Genomic DNA, 22,336 nt, shown 5'->3' with positions numbered 1-22,336 from the left:
TCTCGAGCAGAACTCACAGTTGATCCAATCAGCAGAGCTAGTCGCACGACTCAAACATGAAACTAGCACTGCTGATTGGGTCAGCTGTGGTTTCCACTTATTTTACATTCCAATTTTCTTCACTTAGAGGGTAAATGTTCTTTGTATTTCTAAATAGATATTTCTATATATTTATCTGTCTTTTCATATAGATATATTTTTAAAAAATCAGATATACTGTATATCGAAATAAATATTTAAAAATAAAAAGAACATTTTCTTCTATGTGAAGAACATTGGAATGTAAAATACACGCATAGCTACCTTTTGGTTTTCGTGCAGTTGGTCTAACTCGGTGTCAGTTTAGCTCGTGTGTAAGGGTTTTTTGTTTTTGTTTTTTAGCAGTGAGCTCTATTGAAGTCTATGTCATTAGTGCAACACTTGTAATCTGTCCCTTAGATAGTTTAGATAGAGCGTGCAATTTAAACAACTTTACAATTTAGTTATATGATCTAACTTGCTATGTGCACTTGGTATCCTTTGTTGAAAAGCATAACTAGGTAGGCTCAGGAGCAACAAGGCACTAGTGGGAGCTTGCTGCTAATTGGTGGTTGCATGTATATGTCTTTTGTCAGTGGCTCACCCAATGTGCTCAGCTAACTCTCAGTAGTGTATTGCTGCTCCTTCAACAAAGGATACTAAGAGAATTAAGCAAATTTGCTAAGATAAGTAAATTGGAAAGTTGTGTAAAATTGTATGCTTTGCCTGAATCATTAAAGAAACATTTTGGGTTTCATATTCCTTTAAGAAAATCAGCCATGTTACAGACCAAAAAAGCAGGGAATTCTGAGCTAGAGTATTCATTGGCATATAATGTCACATACACTTTATTAAATGTTAATAATAATCATTTATCAAGGAGATCACATTTAGTATAATTATTTTATATTGATGCACATTGTTATTTTTTTTACAATGACATTTGAATCTAAATAGCTGATACATAATTCTCTTTTCATGCTGTTTAATAGAGCTTTGCAGATGTATATTTGGTATAGCATGCAGAGATAATATGACTAGCATACTTACTGTTAACATATCAAAGCAAATGATATCTTTTAAAGACATGGGTTTTTTTCAGATCAGTTGTCCGTTGCTATCACACCATGTAATTCCTTCTTTTCACAGCTACTACGGATTATCAGTCTGGTTTTCTGATGTGATCAGACATCTACAAGCAGATGAATATGCCTTAAGAGTAAAGATTTTTACTAACGATAACATTTCAAATTACAACTTTAACTTCACGTTAGAGAATCAGATTCACAAAAATGGACGATTCATCAATGACAGGTATTTTCTTTAATAACTGTATGATTTATATAAATCGTTTTGTCCCTGAGGGCACTCTGTGAACTTAAACAATGGTCAGCACCTGATAAAAGATTGCAGTTTATAGAATCCAAGGGATATAAAGGTCATCATTTTAATGTTCATGTATTTCAATTTAAAATAGAATCTATTTTGCAATAAGATTCCATTAGCACAAATCCTACTAGTAAATGATATAACTGTTTTTTAGAGGCATACACACATATAAAGTGAGAACCCTTGCACCAGTATTCAAACACTACACTACTGCTGCCTGCCCCAGTAACTCACCCACTGTATTCAAACCAGGGGTGGCGTCGTTCCTTCTTCAGAGTGAAACTGTACTTTAACTGTACTTCCCCAATGTCTCCAACTTCAAATCATCTACCATGGGATTTTCAGGGTGTCAATGATCCTTTATTGTCATGTATGGAGCGAAAACAGAAAGTTCCAGCTTTACAGATTTATTAATGTTCCTATAAAAAATATTTAAAATCAGTTTCATCAGCTCTGCTGCCCTTCTCAAGAGCCAGTGAAATAACTCCCAAAAAAGCTATAATCACATTGTTAAAATAGATGTAATAATTCCTCCTACTCACTCCCTGACATCCTTTATTGTCATGTATGGAGCAAAAACAATCAGAAAGTTCCAGCTTCACAAATTTTATTAAAAAAATATTTTAAATCTCTCAACGCGTTTCATCAGTTCTACCACCCTTCTCAAGAGTCAGTGAAAAAACTTCCAAAAGAGCCATAATCACACTGTGCGTAACAATCCCTCCTACTCACTCCCTGACATCACTTAAATTTTAATTATTTTAATAAACTTATGAAATTAGCACTTTCTGACTGTTTTCACTCCATACATGACAATAAAGGAGTTTGATCACTGACACCCTACAAATCCCGCTCTGGAAGATTTACAAAGAGTTAGCGACACTGGAGAAGTGCACTTAAAGTACAGATTCATTCTCGAGGAGGAATAGCACCGCTGCTTTAAAACATTGCACAAATTAAGTCTTTATAGACAAAATAGACAGAGGTGTAATAAGAACTCACCGGGCACAGGGCAAACTCTGTGGCAAGGCCTTCCTCATTTGAACACCACCCCTTCTAAAGCATAGCTAATGAGCAATATATATATATATATATATATATATATATATATATACAGTATATATGTATATATATATATATATATATATATATATATATATATATAAAACACACACACAGTATATACACATACATTGACACTCAAACACATTCACATACATACATATACAAACACATATATACACATACACGCACATACTGTATATATACATACAAACAAACATATATTCATAGTTAAATAGCTGCTAAATGCTGCTTAATGCTATAGAGCAACTTGAAGAGAGAGGAGAGGGTTAAAAAAACATTGCATGCATTGCCTATCTGGCCTCACTCACCTATGTTTCCAGAGATAAGAGCACACAGTAAAGCTATAATAGCTGGAATGTGACCTGACCCTTGATTTCTTAGAGGGAGTAATTGTTGCAGGCCCCCTTAAATGATGGGCCCTGTATCCGTGGTATCCCTACAACCCCTCTACTTAAATTCCTGGGCTCATGGGAGCCCCTATGTGCAGAGCAAAGTTACATAACTATATTGATTGGCCCTTGAGAAGCTGTCAGCACGCCTTTGCTGCATGTGGATCGGTTCGTCTGCTTGCCCTTATGCAGCATTACACGCTCCGCTGAATGTATAATGCCTGCTCCTTCACTCATGCAACCAATCGAGTAAGAGAAGGGATTGTAAATCATCGAAAGGGTGCAAGATCTCCCTGTGATTTCCTCTGATGTGGCAAAGAGTGTAAGAAACAGTGGTCTATTACCACTGCTTCTTACATTGTGGGAAGCAGGCTCGCATGTGCGAACCTGCCCCGCAATCGCTCCAGAGCAGCGTACACTGCTTCGTACATGGAGCCCCAAAGGGTTAATAAAGAAAAGTAATGTATGATTTTTTCTTATTCTTACTAGTAAAATCCATTAGCAAACTACATCTCTGCATTCAGAGGATCAAATATTTAGCTACTTATATCATAAATATGAACAGATATTGAATTATGTTGAGTAGTAACATGTTTTTTCTTTCTGCAAATAGAGTCCATCAAGCTCTGACAATACTTAAAATAACTAAGGTGTTTTTTTCCTAAATGTCTTTTTTATTTGACAGATTTGTATCGATAAAATTTAAGTTTGTAATCTTCCAAGACTCACTGTTTGAAAAATGCTACTTTGAGGATGTTACGTCACTGAATACCTACTTTAGAAACTGCACCTTTATAGAAACACAGTTTATTAACACAGGTAAGAACATGATTTTTGCAGAAGTATCTTATATTTTTGTTGCACTGCTGGCACTCAAAGAGTTAAAAATATTATGAAAGTAACCCTTTCTTCAAGGGACATGTTACCCTAATACTAAATCACTTGAATGTGATGAAGCTTATCTGTAAAAAGTTGACTTGAAAATATTATATAAACAAAAAATATTTTATCTCACACTTTCTCAAAGTAAACGCATTTCATTATAAAGAGACTTTCTAGTCAAAATTAAACTTTCAATAAGATGATATTGCAAGGTGCACTGTTTGTGTAGTGTTTTGTGTTAAAGATTTGCTAGTGTTGGGTTTTTGATAGGGGTTACCCAAAATTACTAGAAAAGTTTGGAATTTGTGACTATTAGTGTGAAGTGTCAGTCAATGTTTAATATGGTGAAATCCCACAAGCTCACAGTAAAGCAAATATTGAACTTAACACTGTTGATAATGATTGGCTGTTTTTTTTCACCCTGCAGATGACAGTAAAAAAAAAATAGTAACTAAATAATATCTGATCACAGATCACTTACTCTGGTGTGATGAAGAATTTTTAAGTTAAAATATCTTCCTTTTTTACATTGAGCTGTTCATATGATATGATAGGGTAATAATTTAAAGGTAAAGTAGGTACACTATTTATTGGTTTAGAGTAGGGTCAACCGTACAGACACTGGATGTTTATAGTTAAGTAGGGAAGTTGCATAAATAGGATGTGAAAAGAAGAAAACATTTATTTAACCTTTCCTCCTTCCCAACCTTCCGATCACTGAACATGATGTAACTATTAGCACTCTCTTGAACCCACTCTGACCACATTTGCTCAAAAAGAGTAATGGAGTTGAGCATTTGGAAGGAGTATCTTTCCATAGAGTAATAATGCATGATTTCCATTACTTACTTCCACTTGCCAATTGTTGCCAGGATCTGGCTATTGTCAATTTAGCCAGATACAAAATAACCTTGCAGTTTTGGTAGTATAGGGGTCCCATAGTAATAAAGCATAGTATTAGGGCTCTGAGAGATCTTTATCTGAAACTTGGTAAGTAACTGGGAAAAAGTTTGCCATGATGGGGCTAGGTGTCCACCAGATATGTAAACATATGCCTTTTCTTTTACATCCCCACCAACACAAGGGTAAGCAATTACTAGAAAACATATGTTTTCTTGCTGGGTTACGTACCTTTGGACAAGTACCTTATAGTAGATTTCACAGTGGATGGCCTTTTTGATAGGTAATATGGCTTTTTGCCACTCTACCAAAGAGCGATCAATATTAAGTTCCATTTCCCAGGCTAGTATTGAACTAGACTTTTCAGGTGGTTGAGCCCCCTCCATAAGGTTAAACTGAATAGATAAGGGATGATATAATTTACCCCCTCCCTCCACTTCTGCTCCCAGGGTGTTTTTGGATATATGGTTTTAGGTACAAAGGCCCAGCTGTTTAATAAGCTTTTAAGTCTATTATATTCAAACTGCTGGGATTTGTATTTGTAGGGATAGGTGTCAACCATGAGTTTGGTCCATGTTTTATATCATCCCTTTGTGTAAAGGTTCCGCAACTTTGCATATCTGATGCTCCTTCCACAACTGAGGGTGTGAGTCCAGTAAAGCTATCAATAAGTCAGAGAGAGAATGTACTGGGGAAAGATGGGGCACTGTCAGAGAATAGTGTTAAATAGAATCCCATTTTTAAGACTTTCCATGCTAAAAGTGTTGCAGATTTTAAGCTCCCTTCAAAAGTGGGGCGGGATCTAGATTAGATCTGCTGAAGCTATACCCAATGGTAGTAACTCATGTCATCAACTGATCTGATTACAATGGGAAATGTGTTAGCATAGATTTCTCATAGTATCTGAACACACTGGCAGAGGCAATGCCCCCCATGTTGTGGGGATATTGCAGTATTTTGTTCCATAGCCTCTGGTACTGCATTAATAACTGTTTGTGAAGTCTAAAGGTAAATATCCAAATAGATCTGTTAGCATGGGTAAGAAACTCATTTTTAAAGCCATGAAAATTAAAGGAACATAAAAATCACTTTTTTTTCTTTCATGATTCAGATAGAACATACAATTTTAAACAACTTTCCAATTTACTTCTATTATCAAATATTCTTCGTTTTCGTGTTATCCTTTGTTGAAAAAGCAGGAAGGTAAGTTCAGGGGCACGTGTCAACAGCTCTATATGGTAGCAATTTTACAACAATGTTATACATACGCAAGAGTACTAGATGGCAGCATTACTTCCTGTCATCAAGCGCTCCAGACATGTGCACGCTAATTATATAGATAGCTCTTTAACAAAGAATAACATGAGAATGAAGTAAATTTGATAATAAAAGTAAATTGGAAACTTTGTAAAATTTGTATACTCTATCTGAATCATGAAAGAAAAATGTTGGGTTTTATGTCCATTTAAAGTCCCACTTATGTTTGAGCTGTTGTAGCTCCTTTAGTAGTAGCATCTGTAATAACATTAGCAGTATCATGTGATGAAACAATTCTGTAGTATTTGATGTCCATTTAAACAAGAACTGGGCCCTCAGTGGATCCTTCTCCTTATGGGTGAAACCTCAGGTGAATGTTTCTGCTTTTGTATAAATTAATTTGTATAATGATAATTCACTTAAGATATATAATGATTAGAATACGTTTGGAATAGGGTTGGGAAGTAAAGTCAATAATTGAATCCATAATTAACTAAATGGTGTCCCTACGGATACTCTCAGCCAAAGGCTCAATTAAAAAGTAGGGGAAACAGGGGGTAATTTGTATGGAATTATATATAGTGGTGAACTTATTAAAATCGAACAAGAAAAAAATAGAGTAAATCCAGGATAATAAAACCCCTAATTATTATGAAAAAGCAGTCAGAGAATATCTGAAACACATTCATGTCTGATCACTTACAACTACAACTTAACAATAAAAACAAACACCTGACCTGACCTTGTCAATTCAGGATCTCAAAGTGAAAGAATTCGACCCCTTAAAGGAACATTTAATACAGTAGAATTTTATAATCAATAAGTGCATCAGTGGCGGTTCATGAACTTAATATTTGGGGGGGTTAAATGAAGGCTTACAAAGGGCTAGATCAAAAGCGTTAACTTGCACACGTAATACAAGTTTAAAGTAAACGTGACCGCACAAGCACAAACTAAATTTGCACTCATCCAGTTAACACGACTGAAGACCTCACGTAAAGAGTTAGGGATAAATAAAAAGTTGCACCAAACACAACATAACTACATTTAGATAAAGTGTTACACTCCTATATACACTACCTAATTGTTACACTCATATATACTGTACACTACCTAATTGTTACACTCATATATACACTATACAATAAAAATTATTCATATAAATATTAAAAAAGTGTTAAAAGGTATATTTAATATGCAGCCCCCCAGTATCATGTTACAGCCATCAGCCAATCACATACTTGTATGCGTATACATTGTGAATTCCTGCACATCCTCAGTTAATAAATGAAGATTAGCGACTACACACATTTGTCATTAGATCACCAAACATGTACAGCTATCTTCCAGAAGTCATTGCTGCTGTGGAGTTGATTTTAACTATGTGAATCCCTTTTGTAGTTGTTAAACACATAGGGCCAGTTCAAGGGGAGCACTAATTATCACTCACGCTAACTCCGCTACAAGTTTTTGAGCGCTTATTACAAGTTGAAATAAAAGGTTTTCAATTGTGTGCTAACCCGACACACGCAAAAAGCCAAACTTACAATATCACAATCATGTTAATGTATTCCCACATAGATTTCAATGGAGCATGAAAGTGTGTGTGGGGGGGAATAACAACCTACTTGCGTGTGAACTCGATCTTGTTTAACCAAGTGCGCTAACCCAACATGAAATATTAATATTTCACATCCCAATGTTCTTTACATAGCAGATTTTTTTTTACCAACTACCGCCCTATTTCCCAACTTCCTCTTGCCTCAAAGCTTCTTGAAAAGCTATTATATGCATGTCTATCCCATTTCCTTACATTAAACTCCCTTCTTGACCCACTGCAATCTGGATTTCGCCCCCTACCCTCCACAGAGACAGCAATTGTTAAGGTTACCAATGACCTACTTACAGCAAAATCCAAAGGCCACCTCTCTCTACTTATCCTCCTTGATCTGTCTGCAGCCTTTGATACTATCGACCACCCTCTTTTGCTCCAAACCCTCCATTCCTTCGGCATCTGCGACACAGCTCTCTCATGGTTCTCTTTCTATCTGTCTAACCGTACCTTTAGTGTAAACTACTCTGGGGCATCCTCTGCCCTGTTACCTCTTTCTGTTGGGATACCGCAAGGCTCTGTCCTCGGTCCCCTCTTCTTCTCAATCTACATGTCCTCATTAGGTTCCTTAAAAAAGTCCCACGGGTTTCATTATCATTTGTATGTCGATGACACCCAAATCTACCTCTCTGCACCAGAACTATCTCCATTCTTGCTAACCCATGTCACTAACTGTCATATCTCATTTTGGATGTCCCCCCACTACCTCAAGCTAAATCTCTCCAAAACTGAGCTCCTTATTTTCCCCCCTTCTTCCGAAATCTCCACCCCCCATTTCTCTATAACTGTTGATAACTCCATGATTACCCCAACCCCACATGCCCGATGTTTTGGGGGTCAGACTTGACTCAGATCTATCTTTCACTCCTCACATTCAGTCCTTGGCTAAAGCCTGCCGCTTCCACCTTAAAAACCTCTCTAAAATTAGACATTTCCTTACACAAGACACAACTAAGATTTTAATCCACTCTCTCATCCTTTCCCACATCAACTACTGCAACTCCATCCTCTCTTCCTAGCTGCCACCTAGCTCCTTTACAATCCATAATGAACGCCTCTGCCAGGCTCATCTTCCTTACACATTGCTCTTCATCTGCTGCACCTCTCTGCCAATCCCTTCACTGGCTTCCTCTTGCCTCCAGGATTAAACACAAAATTCTCACTCTGACACACAAAGCCCTCAACTGCTCTCCCCTACATCTCAAACCTTGTCTCCAGATACTCTCCCTCCCGTCTCCTTCACTCCGCTTATGATCTCCTACTCTCCTCCTCTCTTGTTACCTCCTCAAATTCCCATTTTCAAGATTTTTCCAGACTGGCTCCCATCTTATGGAACTCTACTATTCAGGGATGCATATAACCTACACCAGGGGTGGGCAAGACGTAGATCGCAGTCTACCAGTGGACCGGGAGTGAATTTTGAGGTGACCACCTGTAAGATTTCAAAAGTCTGCATAATAAAAGAAAGATTTCTCACACATCTACGGTGGCGAGGCTCTTCACTCAGAGTCTAGAATTCTAGAAAGAATCTAGATTCTGAGTGAAAAGCCTCGCCACCGTAGATGTGTGAGAATTTTTTCTCATATTCAGACTTTTGAAATCGGCTATGCTCTGAGAGTCTATGATGGCAGTATGGGCACTGTACTTCATCAATGCGCGAAGCGGCTGTAGCTGAACTCACTGTCCCAGCTTTGGTTACAGGACCTGCCCCCTAATCAACCTGACATGGTGCCCAGACAATAAAATTACTTTGTAGAATGAAAAACATAAATTGTGCTTACCAGATAATTTCCTTTCCTTCTGTATGAGGAGAGTCCACAGCTTCATTCCTTACTTGTGGGAAATACAGAACATTTGCCACCAGGAGGAGGCAAAGACACCCCAGCCAAAAGCTTAAATACCTTCCCCACTTCCCTCATCCCCCAGTCATTCTGCTGAGGGAACAAGGAACAGTAGGAGAAATATCAGGGTATAAATGGTGCCAGAAAAACAAAAACAAATTTAAGTCCGCCCAACAGAGAATTTGTGCGCGGGCCATGGACGCTCCTCATACAGAAGAAAAGGAAATTATCTGGTAAGCATAATTTATGTTTTCCTTCTTAATATGAGGAGAGTCCACGGCTTCATTCCTTACTTGTGGGAAACATATACCCAAGCTCTAGAGGACACTGAATGAAAAACGGGAGGGTAAAAAGAGAGGCAAACCCTGTTCTGAGGGCATCACAGCCTTTCTCCCAAAAGCTGCTTCTGCCAAAGCAAAAATGTTAAATATGTAAAATCTTGAAAAAGTATGTAAGGAAGACCAGGTAGCCGCCCTACAATCTAATTTATCAAAAGACCCAAGAGGAAACCACAGCTCTAGTTGAATGAGCCTTCATCCTCTGAGGAGACTTGTGTCCTGCCGACTCATAAGCTAAGTGAGTAATGCTCCTCAACCAGAAAAACAAAGAAGCGGAGGAGGCATCCTGCCCCTTACGCTTCCCAGAATAGACACAAACAAGGAAAAAGTCTGACAAAACACCCTTGAAGCCTGAAGATAGAACTTCAAGGCCGAACCACATCCAAGTTATTAAATAACCGCTCCTTCAAAGAGAAGGATTAGAACACAAGGAAGGAACCACAATCTCCTGATTGATGTTGTAATCTGAAACAACCATAGGAAGAAAACCTAACCCAGTACGAAGAACAGCCTTAGCCGCATGAAAAACTAGGTAAGTAACTCACAATGCAAGGTAGCCATCTCAGAACTATGTGGGGCAAAGCAATAGTCAGTAGAAAAATAACATTCCAAGACAGAAAATTTTAATGTCAACACCATGCATAAGCCCAAACGAAGCCTTCTGCAAAACTTAGAACAAGATGTAAACTCCCAAGAGGAGCACTAAATCGACACACAGGCCTGATCTAGTCAAAGCCTGAACAAAAGACTGGACATCTGGAAGCTCTGGGAGCCTCTCAAGCAGTAAAACCGATAAAGCCAAAATCTGTCCCCTAAGGGAGCCACAGAAAAGGCCCTTCTCCAGAGCATCCTGGAGAAAGGAAGGATCCTGGAAAACCTGGCTTTATGCCAGGGGAATCCCCGCTATTCATACCAGAAAAAGTAGGTTATGCATTATGAAGAGTACATAGCCACAGCTGGATTTGAACTCTTGACTATTAGCTTCGTAGGACACCATTACCAGAAAAAGTAGGTCCTGCACCCCTTTTGATAGATGCAACGATACACCAACTTATGAGTTAAAACGAGAGTATCAACAATCCTTTCAGAAAAGCCTCTCATGGCTAAGACTAAGCGTTCAATTTCACACAGTCAGCCTCAGAGAATCCAGATTGTGATGAACACAAGGACCCTGCTCCAGCAAATCCCTGTAACAAGGTCCATGGAGGCAAAGCACCTAAACTGCAATACAACTCGTAGATATATAACCGGAGCAAACCGTCTCACAGACGCCTGCTCCTGCTAGAATCAAACCATTCACAACAAAGCGTGACATGGCCGAAAGAGAAGAAGGTGAAAAAGAAACCTCTAAAGAATGCTAGAAGTCTAGCATATTCTGTATGAAAAGTCCTGAGCCCCACCTGGGTTCAAACTCACCATCTGCTACAGAAGCGGTGGAGCTAACACTGACGCCTTGTTTCTCTATGTATGTGTATGTATTAGGGTTGCCACCCAGCTGGTATTTTACTGATACAGCTGGTAATTGGTGATTAAGAACCAGTGCCGGTATTAGTAAAATACAGGCAATGCAAAAGCCAGGTTTTTTTTTTTTTTTGCAACAGCAGCTGTCATGTTTACAGATAGGCTACAATCCGTTTTCTGTTGTTACATGTGTTTACAGCAGATGGCGCCCATTACAGACATAGAAAAAACACTTTACCACAGTAACTGTCTGTTCCTTAGGTAAGCAAGCTTCCCTTCGCCTTACTATGACGCGCTTTAGTCACTGCAAGAGGCGTGGCCTGGGGCACGCGGGATATTCGCAACACAGCAAGACTAGTACTGAGATGTAGGAGCCGTATATGCCTGTGCAGCCTGGACTGGGCAGGGAGGGGAATTTCCTATCTCAACTCTAGATGACTTGCTTATGTCACAGGAGAAGCTGCCAATGCCATGTTGAATTGCGAGCTGCTTTCCTCAACTTGGATTTCTGGCCAAAAGCGGCGAAAGTGACAGCATCCCTGAAGTAGCACTTAGGGTTCAAAACGCTGCTGTTATATAGTCTAGTGTGAGCCACAGAAAGGTCCAAACACTGGCGGCTCCTTCATTTATTTTATTCTTTGCCCAGGAATTTGTGTGTTTCTGATTTACCATTTTTTTCTATTGATAGAACTGAACAAATAGCTGAACAATACATACATGCTTTAAATTATGTGTAAACGTCAGGTGTATTCCATTAAATGCACTACACAGCCCATGAGCAGAGATTCTGCTATACAGAGAATAACACACAAAAGTGTGGAACCCTTTTATTTTATTTTTACAGATTACTGTTACTCCAAGGGAACATGATAAAAGGGAAACTATGGTTTCAATAAAGGGTTACACGCTTTTGTGGGTTATTCTCTATATCAGAATCTATGTTCATGGGCTGTGTAGTTTATCTTCTAATAATAATAATATCACTTTATAGGAAGAATTTGCAAAATGCATTAAAGATCAACTTATCTCATATTTTTTTAATACAGCAACATCTGGCAGAAGAATAAAAAAGCTTCAGAGTAATACTATAGCCCTTAGAACTGGGAAATTTTGCAGCATTAAATGAATCTGCCTCTTTTTGGGCTCCACCCTTTTGTGGTTCCACCCTTTTGTGGCTCCGCCCTCACCCATGGCCGGTATATTTTTGAGAAAAAGGTGGTAACCCTAGTATGTATGTCAATGTAAAATCCATTTGTCTGCTTTTTTTTTTTTCTAGCACCTGAGTTCTCTTTTCTTTGAGCCCTTATAACTTTTGTGTACAATATTTTTTTTAAATAATTTTTATTACACAGTGTTAATATGAGTGTAACTGTACTTTGTAATGCATTTGTAAAGTGTTTTGTGAAACTTTTATGTTGCGGAAACTACAGCTCTTTGAGCGTGGAAAGGATTGTTGTGTAAAAGGCGATTGCGTGCACGCACAATCTCGATTTTTCAAGACTTGTAATTTCTGAGCAATGGAAATTGATTAGGTAAAGACCATATGGCGCTTGGAAGAAGGCTTCGTTTGGCTTATGCATGGTGTTGACATTAAGATTTTCTGTCTTGGAAGGTTCTTTTTCTACTGACTATTGCTTCGGCGCACAGAGTTCTGAGATGGCTACCTTGCATTGTGAGTTCCTTACCTAGTTTTTCATGTGGCTAAGGCTGTTCTTCGTACTGGGTTAGGTTTTCTTAAGGCCTTTTCATGTGACAACATTGAAGAAATGACACTTTGCTACAATGTAAAGTAGTGAGTGTACTGCCTGTATAAAAGTGTAAATTTGCTGTCCCCTAAAAATAACTCAACACACAGCCATTAATGTCTAAACTGTTGGCAACAAAAGTTAGTACACCCCAAGTGGAAATGTCCAAACTCGGCCCAAATTAGCCATTTTCCCTTCCCGATGTCATTTGACTTGTTAGTGTTACAAGGTTTCAGGTGTGAATGGGGAGCAGGTGTGTTAAATTTTGTGCTATCACTCTCACACTCTCTCATACTGGTCACTAGAAGTTCAACATGGCACCTCATGGCAAAGAACTCTCTGAGGATCTGAAAAAAAGAATTGTTGCTCTACATAAAGATGGCCTAGGCTATAAGACGATTGCCAAGACCCTGAAACTGAGCTGCACCACGGTGGGCAAGACCATACAGCGGTTTCATAGGACAGGTTCCACTCAGAACAGGCCTCACCATGGTCAAGCAAAGAAGTTGAGTGCACGTGCTCAGCATCATATTCAGAGTTTTTTTGGGGGAAATATACGTATGAGTGCTGCCAGCATTGCTGCAGAGGTTAAAGGGGTGGGTGGTCAGCCTGTCAGTGCTCAGACCATACACCGCCCACTGCATCAAATTGGTATGCATGGCTGTCGTCCCTGAAGGAAGCCTCTTCTAAAGAAGATGCACAAGAAAGCCTGCAAACATGTTGCTGAAGACAAGCAGACTAAGGACATGGATTACTGGAACCATGTCCTGTGGTCCAATGAGACCAAGATAAACTTATTTGGTTCAGATGGTGTCAAGCGTGTGTGGCAGCAACCAGGTGAGAAGTACAAAGACAAGTCTGTCTTGTCTACAGTCAAGCATGGTGGTAGGAGTGTCATGGTCTGGGCCTGCATGATTGCTCCCAGCACTGGGGAGCTTCAGTTCATTGAGGGAACCATGAATGCCAAAATGTACTGTAACATACGGAAGCAGAGCATGATCCCCTCCCTTCGGAGACTGGGCAGCAGGGCAGTATTCCAACATGATAACGACCCCAAACGCACTCCAAGACAACCACTGCTTTGCTAAAGAAGCTGAGGGTAAAGGTGATGGACTGGCCAAGAATGTCTCCAAACCTAACCCCTATTGAGCATCTGTGGGACATCCTCAAATGGAAGGTGGGGGAGCGCAAGGTCTCTAACATCCACCAGCTCTGTGATGTCATCATGTAGGAGTGGAAGAGGACTCCAGTGGCAACCTGTGATGCTCTGGTGAACTCCATGCCCAAGAGGGTTAAGGCAATGCTGTAAAATAATGGTGGCCACACAAAATATTGACACTGGGCCAAATTTGGACATTTCCACTTAGGGGTGTACTCACTTTTGTTGCCAATGGTTTAGACATTAATGGCTGTGTGTTGAGTTATTTTGAGGGAACAGCAAATTTACACTGTTATACAAGCTGTACACTCACTACTTTACATTGCTGTCACATGAAAAGATATAATAAAATATTTACAAAAATGTGAGGGGTGTACTCACTTTTTTGAGATACTCTACATGTTAAGACATGTGTATTTATGTATCTCTATGATAAAGCCCTTTGCAGCCTTTTTTTTTTTCTTCTAACAACTGAAACCTTATATCTTTGAGCCCTTATAACTTTTTATTGCTATTTTTGTTTTTCTGAATAATTTTTATTCGGAAGTGTTATTATGAGTGTAACTGTACTGTGAAATCTAGTGACACTTTTTATTTGCGTGTAACAGTTAACCTTAAATTAAATTGAGCTCAAACAAACAAGTTTACTTTCAACTTGTAATACGCTCGCTACTTCTGACGAACACAAACACCAGCGATAAACCCCATATCGCTTGTGCGTAACATTGCTACACTCATAATCTGGTGCATAGTTATTTGCAAGCAATAGTGCATTAATAAAATCCTGTATGATATTTGAGCATGTTTTTACGATTTGTATGGCCTTTTAAAGTAAATTCGATTTTACTAAATTTGTGATTCTAAGCCATAAGCAGATGTGCTTATTTCTGAGTAACATATATAAATTTATATTTTTTCAAAAATTGAAAAACGTAACAATTTTATCTTAATCTGATTCATTTTCTACAATGTGAGCTGAAATAGAGGCTTCAGTGACACCTTGTGGTCATTAGGTAGCATTGTTAGATTACGTCTGGGAAATTGCCTTTTTTATGAGTAAACTAATCAAACCAGACTTTCAATCCATCTCAAATTAGGGTAGAATAGTCTTAAAAAATTCAATTTGAAAAGGCAAATCTAGAATGTTATGTTTTGGTGGATAAAAATAAATATTGTTTTATGTACAGAAGTGGGACTGGACTGTGATGTCTACTTTAGTTCACTTGTGCCTTTTAAGTAAGAGAAATCTCTTGTAGCATTACAATCCAATACTATTTACCCTTCAATATAAAGTGTCTATAGAAGAATAAACATCTATAAATGCTTGTTTCAAACTATTGGCCCCTATAAGTGAGGTGAATATAAATCCTTTTAGGTAAGTAAGGGAACTACTTCTAGTTTACCCTATTACCCTTATAGGGTAATAGTCTAAGATGTTATATTAAAACTGCTGTGCACTACTAGTAGCTAACAGATATGGGCAGTGGTGGTTATAGATGGTAGACTACTGGATCCCACAAAGATCACAGGTCTAAACCTACACATCTGACTAAAGAAGACTTAAAAATCTTGCAACCCAAGTCTAGTGTCAATTTAATTATGATTAATACTGGAGTTGGCAAGTGCATTGGTGCATTGTTACAAATTCTGAATCTTGACCGTTGCTTTTTAAAAAAATATATTAATTTTCACTTTATTGAGTATTTGGAATATTGAATGTAATATTCCTAAATGTTTTTGTTTTAGGGATCTTGTCGCATTAAAACAAAATGCTATATTTTGAGCACTTCATTTAACAAAATGTGTGTGTGTGATAAATAATAAGCCATTACAAGTGACTGGTTTTTGCTACCGCAAGCTTGTGGTAGCAATTAGTGCTTATAAAATTAACCAGAGATCAGATCTCTGGTTAATTTTATAAATGTGCCCCAAATGCCCTCAAAATGCAGTGGTGTGTATGTTATTAAAAATAAAAATTGTAGCATTTTTATTTTTTAATAAAATAACTGCTCCAGGCAGTCTTTGAGGCAGTTGGTAAGTGGGGGGTATAAGAAAAAAAACAGCACTGAAAAGTGCTTTAACATTGCGGTCTATGGGAACTGTGTGTTTCCAGTAAATATGTATGTATATGCTTATATACATATATATGTGCATATACACAAATTAACATAAATATATATGTATATAAGCATATACATATATATTTGCAATTTGCTGCCATCATTGCCCAACTTACCCCCTTCGCTGCGCGAGGTTCTCATGCCGTGTCTGACGGCATGAGAATGAGGCTCTCATCGGAGCCTATGGAAGTGCGCTCTCATGAGCGCAATCCTTCCCAACAATTAGCATGTGCTGATATTTCTTAGTGGAGCGCAAATATCACTTTCATGAAAGCGATATTTACCGCTCCACTTGTAATCTGGCCCAGAGTTTTTCTGCTGTGCCACTCCCAATTGAGAATATGGGCAGCAATGTATGTTGTTTCCTCATCTGAAGTGGCACAGCAGAACAATTGAGAATATGTATTTAAAACATTTGCATAGGTCACACACTGGAATCGGGGAGTTCCAGATGTTAAATTGTAATTGCAAGTTTAGCCTTTTTAAAGGAGTTGAACACATAATAATGAAAAGGGTGCAAAATAAATAATGAAATTATATTGCAAAGCTGTTTTACTACACATAACTAAACATTTTCTATTAAAATGTCCCTTTAAGCACCCAGTCACTGTGCTTTTTTATTGCAAATTCATCATGAGTTTTTCATTCTGACAATTAGTGAATTGGAGGGTGCCTTTATCTTTCTTTGAAATTAAAGCTCAATGTTGTTTAAAATATATAAATATATATTTGTTTTTCATCTGCTTTCACAGACTTTGAAGAATCTAAATTTCCTGAAAGTGATATATCAAACATCTCATTCTTGGAGCCCAAAATTGGGTGCCAGGTGACATTTGAGGATGACTATAGTGCTTACTGGATATACTTTGTTAATTTCTTGGGAACACTGGCAGTTCTGCCAGGCAACATCATATCAGCTCTTATGATGGATAAGATTGGACGATTAACCATGCTAGGTAAGGAATCTACACGCACTGTTACATGTAAAAGCTCATAAAATGTGTTTTCTTTATGAGCGTCCAAGGATTGTTCCTTCTTTTAGGAAAAAGAAAAAATATGAATCCAATGTGAAGCAATTACACTCTCTGCTTGTCCACTAACTTCTGTTCTTTAAAAGGACATGAAAAAAATAATAATTCATGATTCAGATAGGGCATGAACAACTTTATAATTTACTTATAGGAGCACGTTTTCTTTGTTCTCTTTGTATCTTTTGTTGAAAAGCAGTGCTGTAAGCTCTTGGGGGTGCAGGTGTGTGGAGCAGCAGTTTTGCAAAAATGTTATGCATTTGCAAGAGCACTAGATGGCAGCATTATTTCCTGCTGTGCGGGGCTCCAGATGCCTACCTAGGTTATTGCTTCAATAAAGAATACCATAGGAATTAAGCCAATTTGATAAAAGCAAATTGGAAACTTTATAAAATTGCATGCTGTGTCTTAATTACAAAAGAAAATGCTTGGATTTAATATCCCTTTAACTCACTACCCACTTCTCGCTCTTCCTATTTCCCTTTTTTTTTTTTAGCTCCTTTTTCACTATTCCGGTCTTTTCACTTCCTTATCCTATGCCCCCCTCTAATTTAGCTGCCTTTCCTTATGTGCCGTTTTCTTGTTACTTCCTTCCACTTTCTTTTCGTTTTTGTCTAACTCTTCTGCTGTGACCATTACCAGAAAGTATGTGACAAGTAGCTTATGACAGCAGCTCACTTAAAAGGACAGTCTAGTCAAAATTAAACTTTCATGATTAAGATAGGGCATGCAATTTTAAACAACTTTCCAGTTTACTTTTATCATCAAATTTTTTTGTTCTTGGTATTCTTTGTGGAAAGCTAAACCTAGGTAGGCTCAAATTGATTTCTAAACCACCTTTTAGCTCAGAGAATTTTTAAAGTTTTTTAGTTAGCCAGTACTAGTTCATGTGTGTCATATAGATAGCGTTGTGCTTACTCCCGTGGAGTTATTCAGGGGTCTGCACTGATTGGCTTAACTGCATGTCTGTCAAAAACACTGAGATAAGGGGGCAGTCTGCAGAGGCTTAGATACAAGGTAATCACAGAGGTAAAAAGTGTAATAATATAAAAGTGTTGGTTAAACTGGGGAATGGGTTATAAAGGGATTATCTATCTTTTAAAAAAATAAAAATTCTGGAGTAGACTGTCCCTTGTAGGCTTTATTGAGGAACTGAAGGCAAACAGACAGGTTTAGACAAAAGGTGCTACAGGCAGGTATGACCAGCAAGTAATATAGGCAGGCAAGGATAGGCAAGCAGTGACAAGCATGGACAAAAATTAGACAAGGCCAGACAGGAAGAACAAAGCAAGTTTAATGCACAGACAATGTCAAGCAAGTTCAATAGGCAGATAGTGTCAATCAAGTACAAAATGCTGGCAGAGCCAGGCATATAGGGCAAGCAGGTACAATAGGCAGGTAGGGACAAACAGGCACATCAAAACATGCATGCAATGAATCTGGGAGTGCAGTGTGTTTCTTTACATAGTAGAAATTTCACAAAATAGCATTCTTACAAATGTATAAGGAAAAGCAGAGTCACACACCCCTCTAACAATAGAGCACACAGAAGCCAACATAGCTTCTCCTGGATGTGGCATAGCCCCTCTAAACCAGTAATATCGGGGTGCACACAGAATTACTGGAGCAGATACAACCTTTTTTTAAAGTCAAGACCACAAACAAGAGATCAAGTAAAGGTAATAGGAACTAAAGATTTGCACAGGGATCTATGGAAAACCATGTAAGAGGACAGCGATGACAACTAAGCTCTTACATAACAGAACTTATATAAAAGGTAATTGAGAAAAAGTGTTCTTAAACTGGTGAGACTTCTGGGAGTTAAGACCTTCAAAGCAAGTATGAATCTCAGAGTGTGTAGGTGACTAGCCAAAGGATAGTTGACAAGTCTCATAATTCTTGTATTCTAACAACTCGGATAAAGTGGTAATTGCCGCAAGAATATAAGCAGAGGTTCTGATTTTGTCTAAGCACTTTGGGGGCACAGAGGTGCATGTTCAAGGCTGCATACACTTCTGGAGTCAGGAGTAGAAGAGGGAAAGAAGAAAGGTTTTTAGGAGAGACTACTAGATTATGTTCAGGTGCAAAATATGAACACTTCTCATAATAACATTGACAATTTGTAACACTATTATATTTAGAATTTTTATTTTACAAATTCTGATCGTACTTTGAATGTTTCTGTGTAACTTTAACAAATTAGGGTAATATTCTGTATATTTCTGTGTTTCTTTCACAAAGTGCATTGCTGTTTGCATTTTTTCTATGTGAAATTAGCCCGACAGTTTTGGAAGCTAAATTGGGGAGTTCCTTAAGCTGTACTGAGGAGTTTCTTGGGTGTGTCTGAAGTTCTCTCGCTGGTGTAAAATTCTCTGAGCATTTTATAGCAGGTCTCACTGATGTATCTCACCAGTTGTATGCAACTAAAGTTTGCTCAAAAATTCACTATGCACTTACTTAAAGGGACAGTCTAGTCAAAATTAAACTTTCATGATTCATGTGATTTTAAACAACTTTCCAATTGAATTTTATCATTACATTTGCTTTGTTCCCTTGGTGGTATTTTTTAAAAGCTAAACCTAGGTAGGCTCAAATTGATTTCTAAACCACCTTTTAGCTCAGAGAATTTTTAAAGTTTTTTAGTTAGACAGTACTAGTTCATGTGTGTCATATAGATAACGTTGGGCTTACTCCCGTGGAGTTTTTTAGGGGTCTGCACTGATTGGCTTAACTGCATGTCTGTCAAAAACACTGAGATAAGGGGGCAGTCTGCAGAGGCTTAGATACAAGGTAATCCCAGAGGGGTCAAACATATTTTAATATAACTGTGTTGGTTATGCAAAACTGGGGAGTGGGTAATAAAGGGATTATCTATATTTTATACAATAACAATTCTGGTGTAGACTGTCCCTTTAACTTAGAGAAAAGAAAATGTTACTAAACTGGAAGCAAACACAAGTTAACCTGTGGTGAAAACAATTCAGTTTAATTTGTATTTGCTGCAAATTAAAAATTTATATCAGTAAATGGTGCTCCCTTGTTAACCTTACTCTCCCCTGTGAGAGTCTGCAAGTCAAAACATATTTTAAGCTATGAGCGAAGAAGTGTTGGGGTTGTTCTAGCAGCACCCTCGAACTGCCACTTATCATGTGTTTACAAAGGCAGCAATACAAAAATGTCTCTCATGGAAAATAGAGATTACTGTTTACCCACATGTTGTCATTTTAGATTAATAGTGAAAATTATGTACATCTTACCTTCTAATATGTTCATCTAATTTTGTTTTGTTTTTTACAGTAAATAAACTGATTTAGGGATAATAATAATCTTGTACACAAAGTTTTGCAACAGTAGATTATTTTTTTTGTTCACTTTACAATTTTGAATTCATTAGGAAAAAAAGAGTATGGCTTGTCTAATATTATTATCTCATTTTGCTTTTTTAATACAGGAGGTTCTATGGTACTTTCTGGCATTAGCTGTTTTTTCTTGTGGTTCGGAACCAGTGAGTCAATGATGGTGGGCATGCTGTGTGTATACAATGGTCTTACCATTTCAGCATGGAATTCCCTTGATGTGGTCACGGTCGAACTGTACCCTACAGACAAAAGGTAAAACCAAAGATTTTAGACATGAAATAGCATAAATTAATACTGTAAAACACACCATGATATTCCACATTCAATCACTAGTGAACATTTTTATATTATACAATTAATATATAAACAAGATTCCCCATATATGAAAGAGAATTATATTGAGCAAGTATGTAGTAAAATTTACACCCACTATATTAAGTGAGGAACATTTTGCAAAACCTTTTGATTTATTGATCATAATAATACAATTCCACTTGGTTTAAAATACAAAAATAATAAACTTGGCAATCCACACAGATGGTTGTTCCTACTTTGTAGAGAGTGGAACAGTGTATAAAAATAAGGGACTTCCACCAAAACTTATATAAATACCATCAGTTAAAGTAACTCTGGTGTCCTCTGTACTCTGTTGCGTCTTCTGATGAAATTATGTTTTGCTTTTATTTGAAGTGACTCAAGCATTCCGTATAGTAATGGCATCAAGGAGGTATGTCCTGATGTATTTCACAGAGTGTATTGCCTTCTTCAGAGGTGTTTCCACTCCTTAAAAACCTTTCTTATATGAGTATTTACAGTTAATCATAACATTTTCATTCACCATACCCTATTTTCTCATTTGTTTAATTCCAATAATATTTAAACAACAAATCTGGATTTGTTTTAGCCTGAGCTGTCATATTTTTCAATTCATTTTAAGCTGACTATAGATGAATCATTATTTTTATGGATAGTGTTGAAAATGTGCATCAACAATGCATTACCTTTGTGTTAAGATAAAGAAAATTAGCATTTTATTGAAGATTTACAGTATATACTCCACTAGTATTTTCCAACGAATCTACTTTCATTTAGATAAATGTATATATTAAAATTAGATTTCTTCTTTATATTTCTTCTTTTTTTAATTGATGTATTATTTTTTATTTTTCTACAGGGCAACAGGCTTTGGCTTTCTCAATGCACTATGCAAAGCTGCGGCTGTACTTGGAAACTTGATATTTGGATCCCTAGTTGGAATCACCAAAGCTATTCCAATTCTGCTAGCCTCTACTGTGCTTGTATGTGGAGGCCTAGTGGGACTTCGACTACCTGACACCAGAAACCAGGTGTTGATGTAACTCGCAAAAAAAGCCATCATCGATTTTAATTCCCTGTGTTCCGCTGCAATGATCAACCTGTTTAACAAAGTCTTCAGAACTTCAACATTTAAAAGCCTGACCACATATTAATTAATTGTAGCTGTCCACTCGCTGTGATAAATGTCTAGTATTAAAACCATTCTTCGTCTTGGACAAATTTGTATTTTTTCATTTTCAGTCTCATATAAGCTAATTTTTGGAAAATGTTTAAAAATATAGGAAACAAAGCTAACAGACTCTCCTGTGATAACTTTTGGAATTATGCATTTTACAGTAAATCTTCTTGCTCTAACATCATAACTTTGAAGTTACACTCATTTTTACAATTGTGGATCCATGGAATGTTCTAAGATAGTCGAGGCTCAGAGACATT

At 37.5% G+C, this 22,336-nt stretch overlaps 1 protein-coding gene across 2 annotated transcripts in view; it reads left to right on the top strand.

Annotated features, from left to right (window-relative positions):
• Positions 1–22,109, top strand: part of SV2C (synaptic vesicle glycoprotein 2C) — a 370,967-nt gene extending 348,858 nt beyond the window's left edge. For both annotated transcript variants that reach the window (XM_053701385.1, XM_053701387.1), the window contains 5 exons: positions 1,168–1,332; positions 3,568–3,701; positions 16,950–17,153; positions 20,677–20,836; positions 21,759–22,109. In XM_053701385.1, the coding sequence (XP_053557360.1) occupies positions 1,168–1,332; positions 3,568–3,701; positions 16,950–17,153; positions 20,677–20,836; positions 21,759–21,942 (847 nt within the window). In that variant the 3' untranslated portion in view covers positions 21,943–22,109. The remainder of the gene's footprint in view (positions 1–1,167; positions 1,333–3,567; positions 3,702–16,949; positions 17,154–20,676; positions 20,837–21,758) is intronic.
• The last annotated feature ends 227 nt before the right edge of the window (positions 22,110–22,336 follow it).

This window comes from Bombina bombina, chromosome 2 (genome assembly GCF_027579735.1).
Source record: "Bombina bombina isolate aBomBom1 chromosome 2, aBomBom1.pri, whole genome shotgun sequence".
In the NCBI taxonomy this organism is placed as follows: Eukaryota; Metazoa; Chordata; class Amphibia; order Anura; family Bombinatoridae; genus Bombina; species Bombina bombina.
The sequence above is the reverse complement of the archived record's forward strand: the minus strand, read 5'-3'. Positions and strand labels throughout refer to the sequence as shown.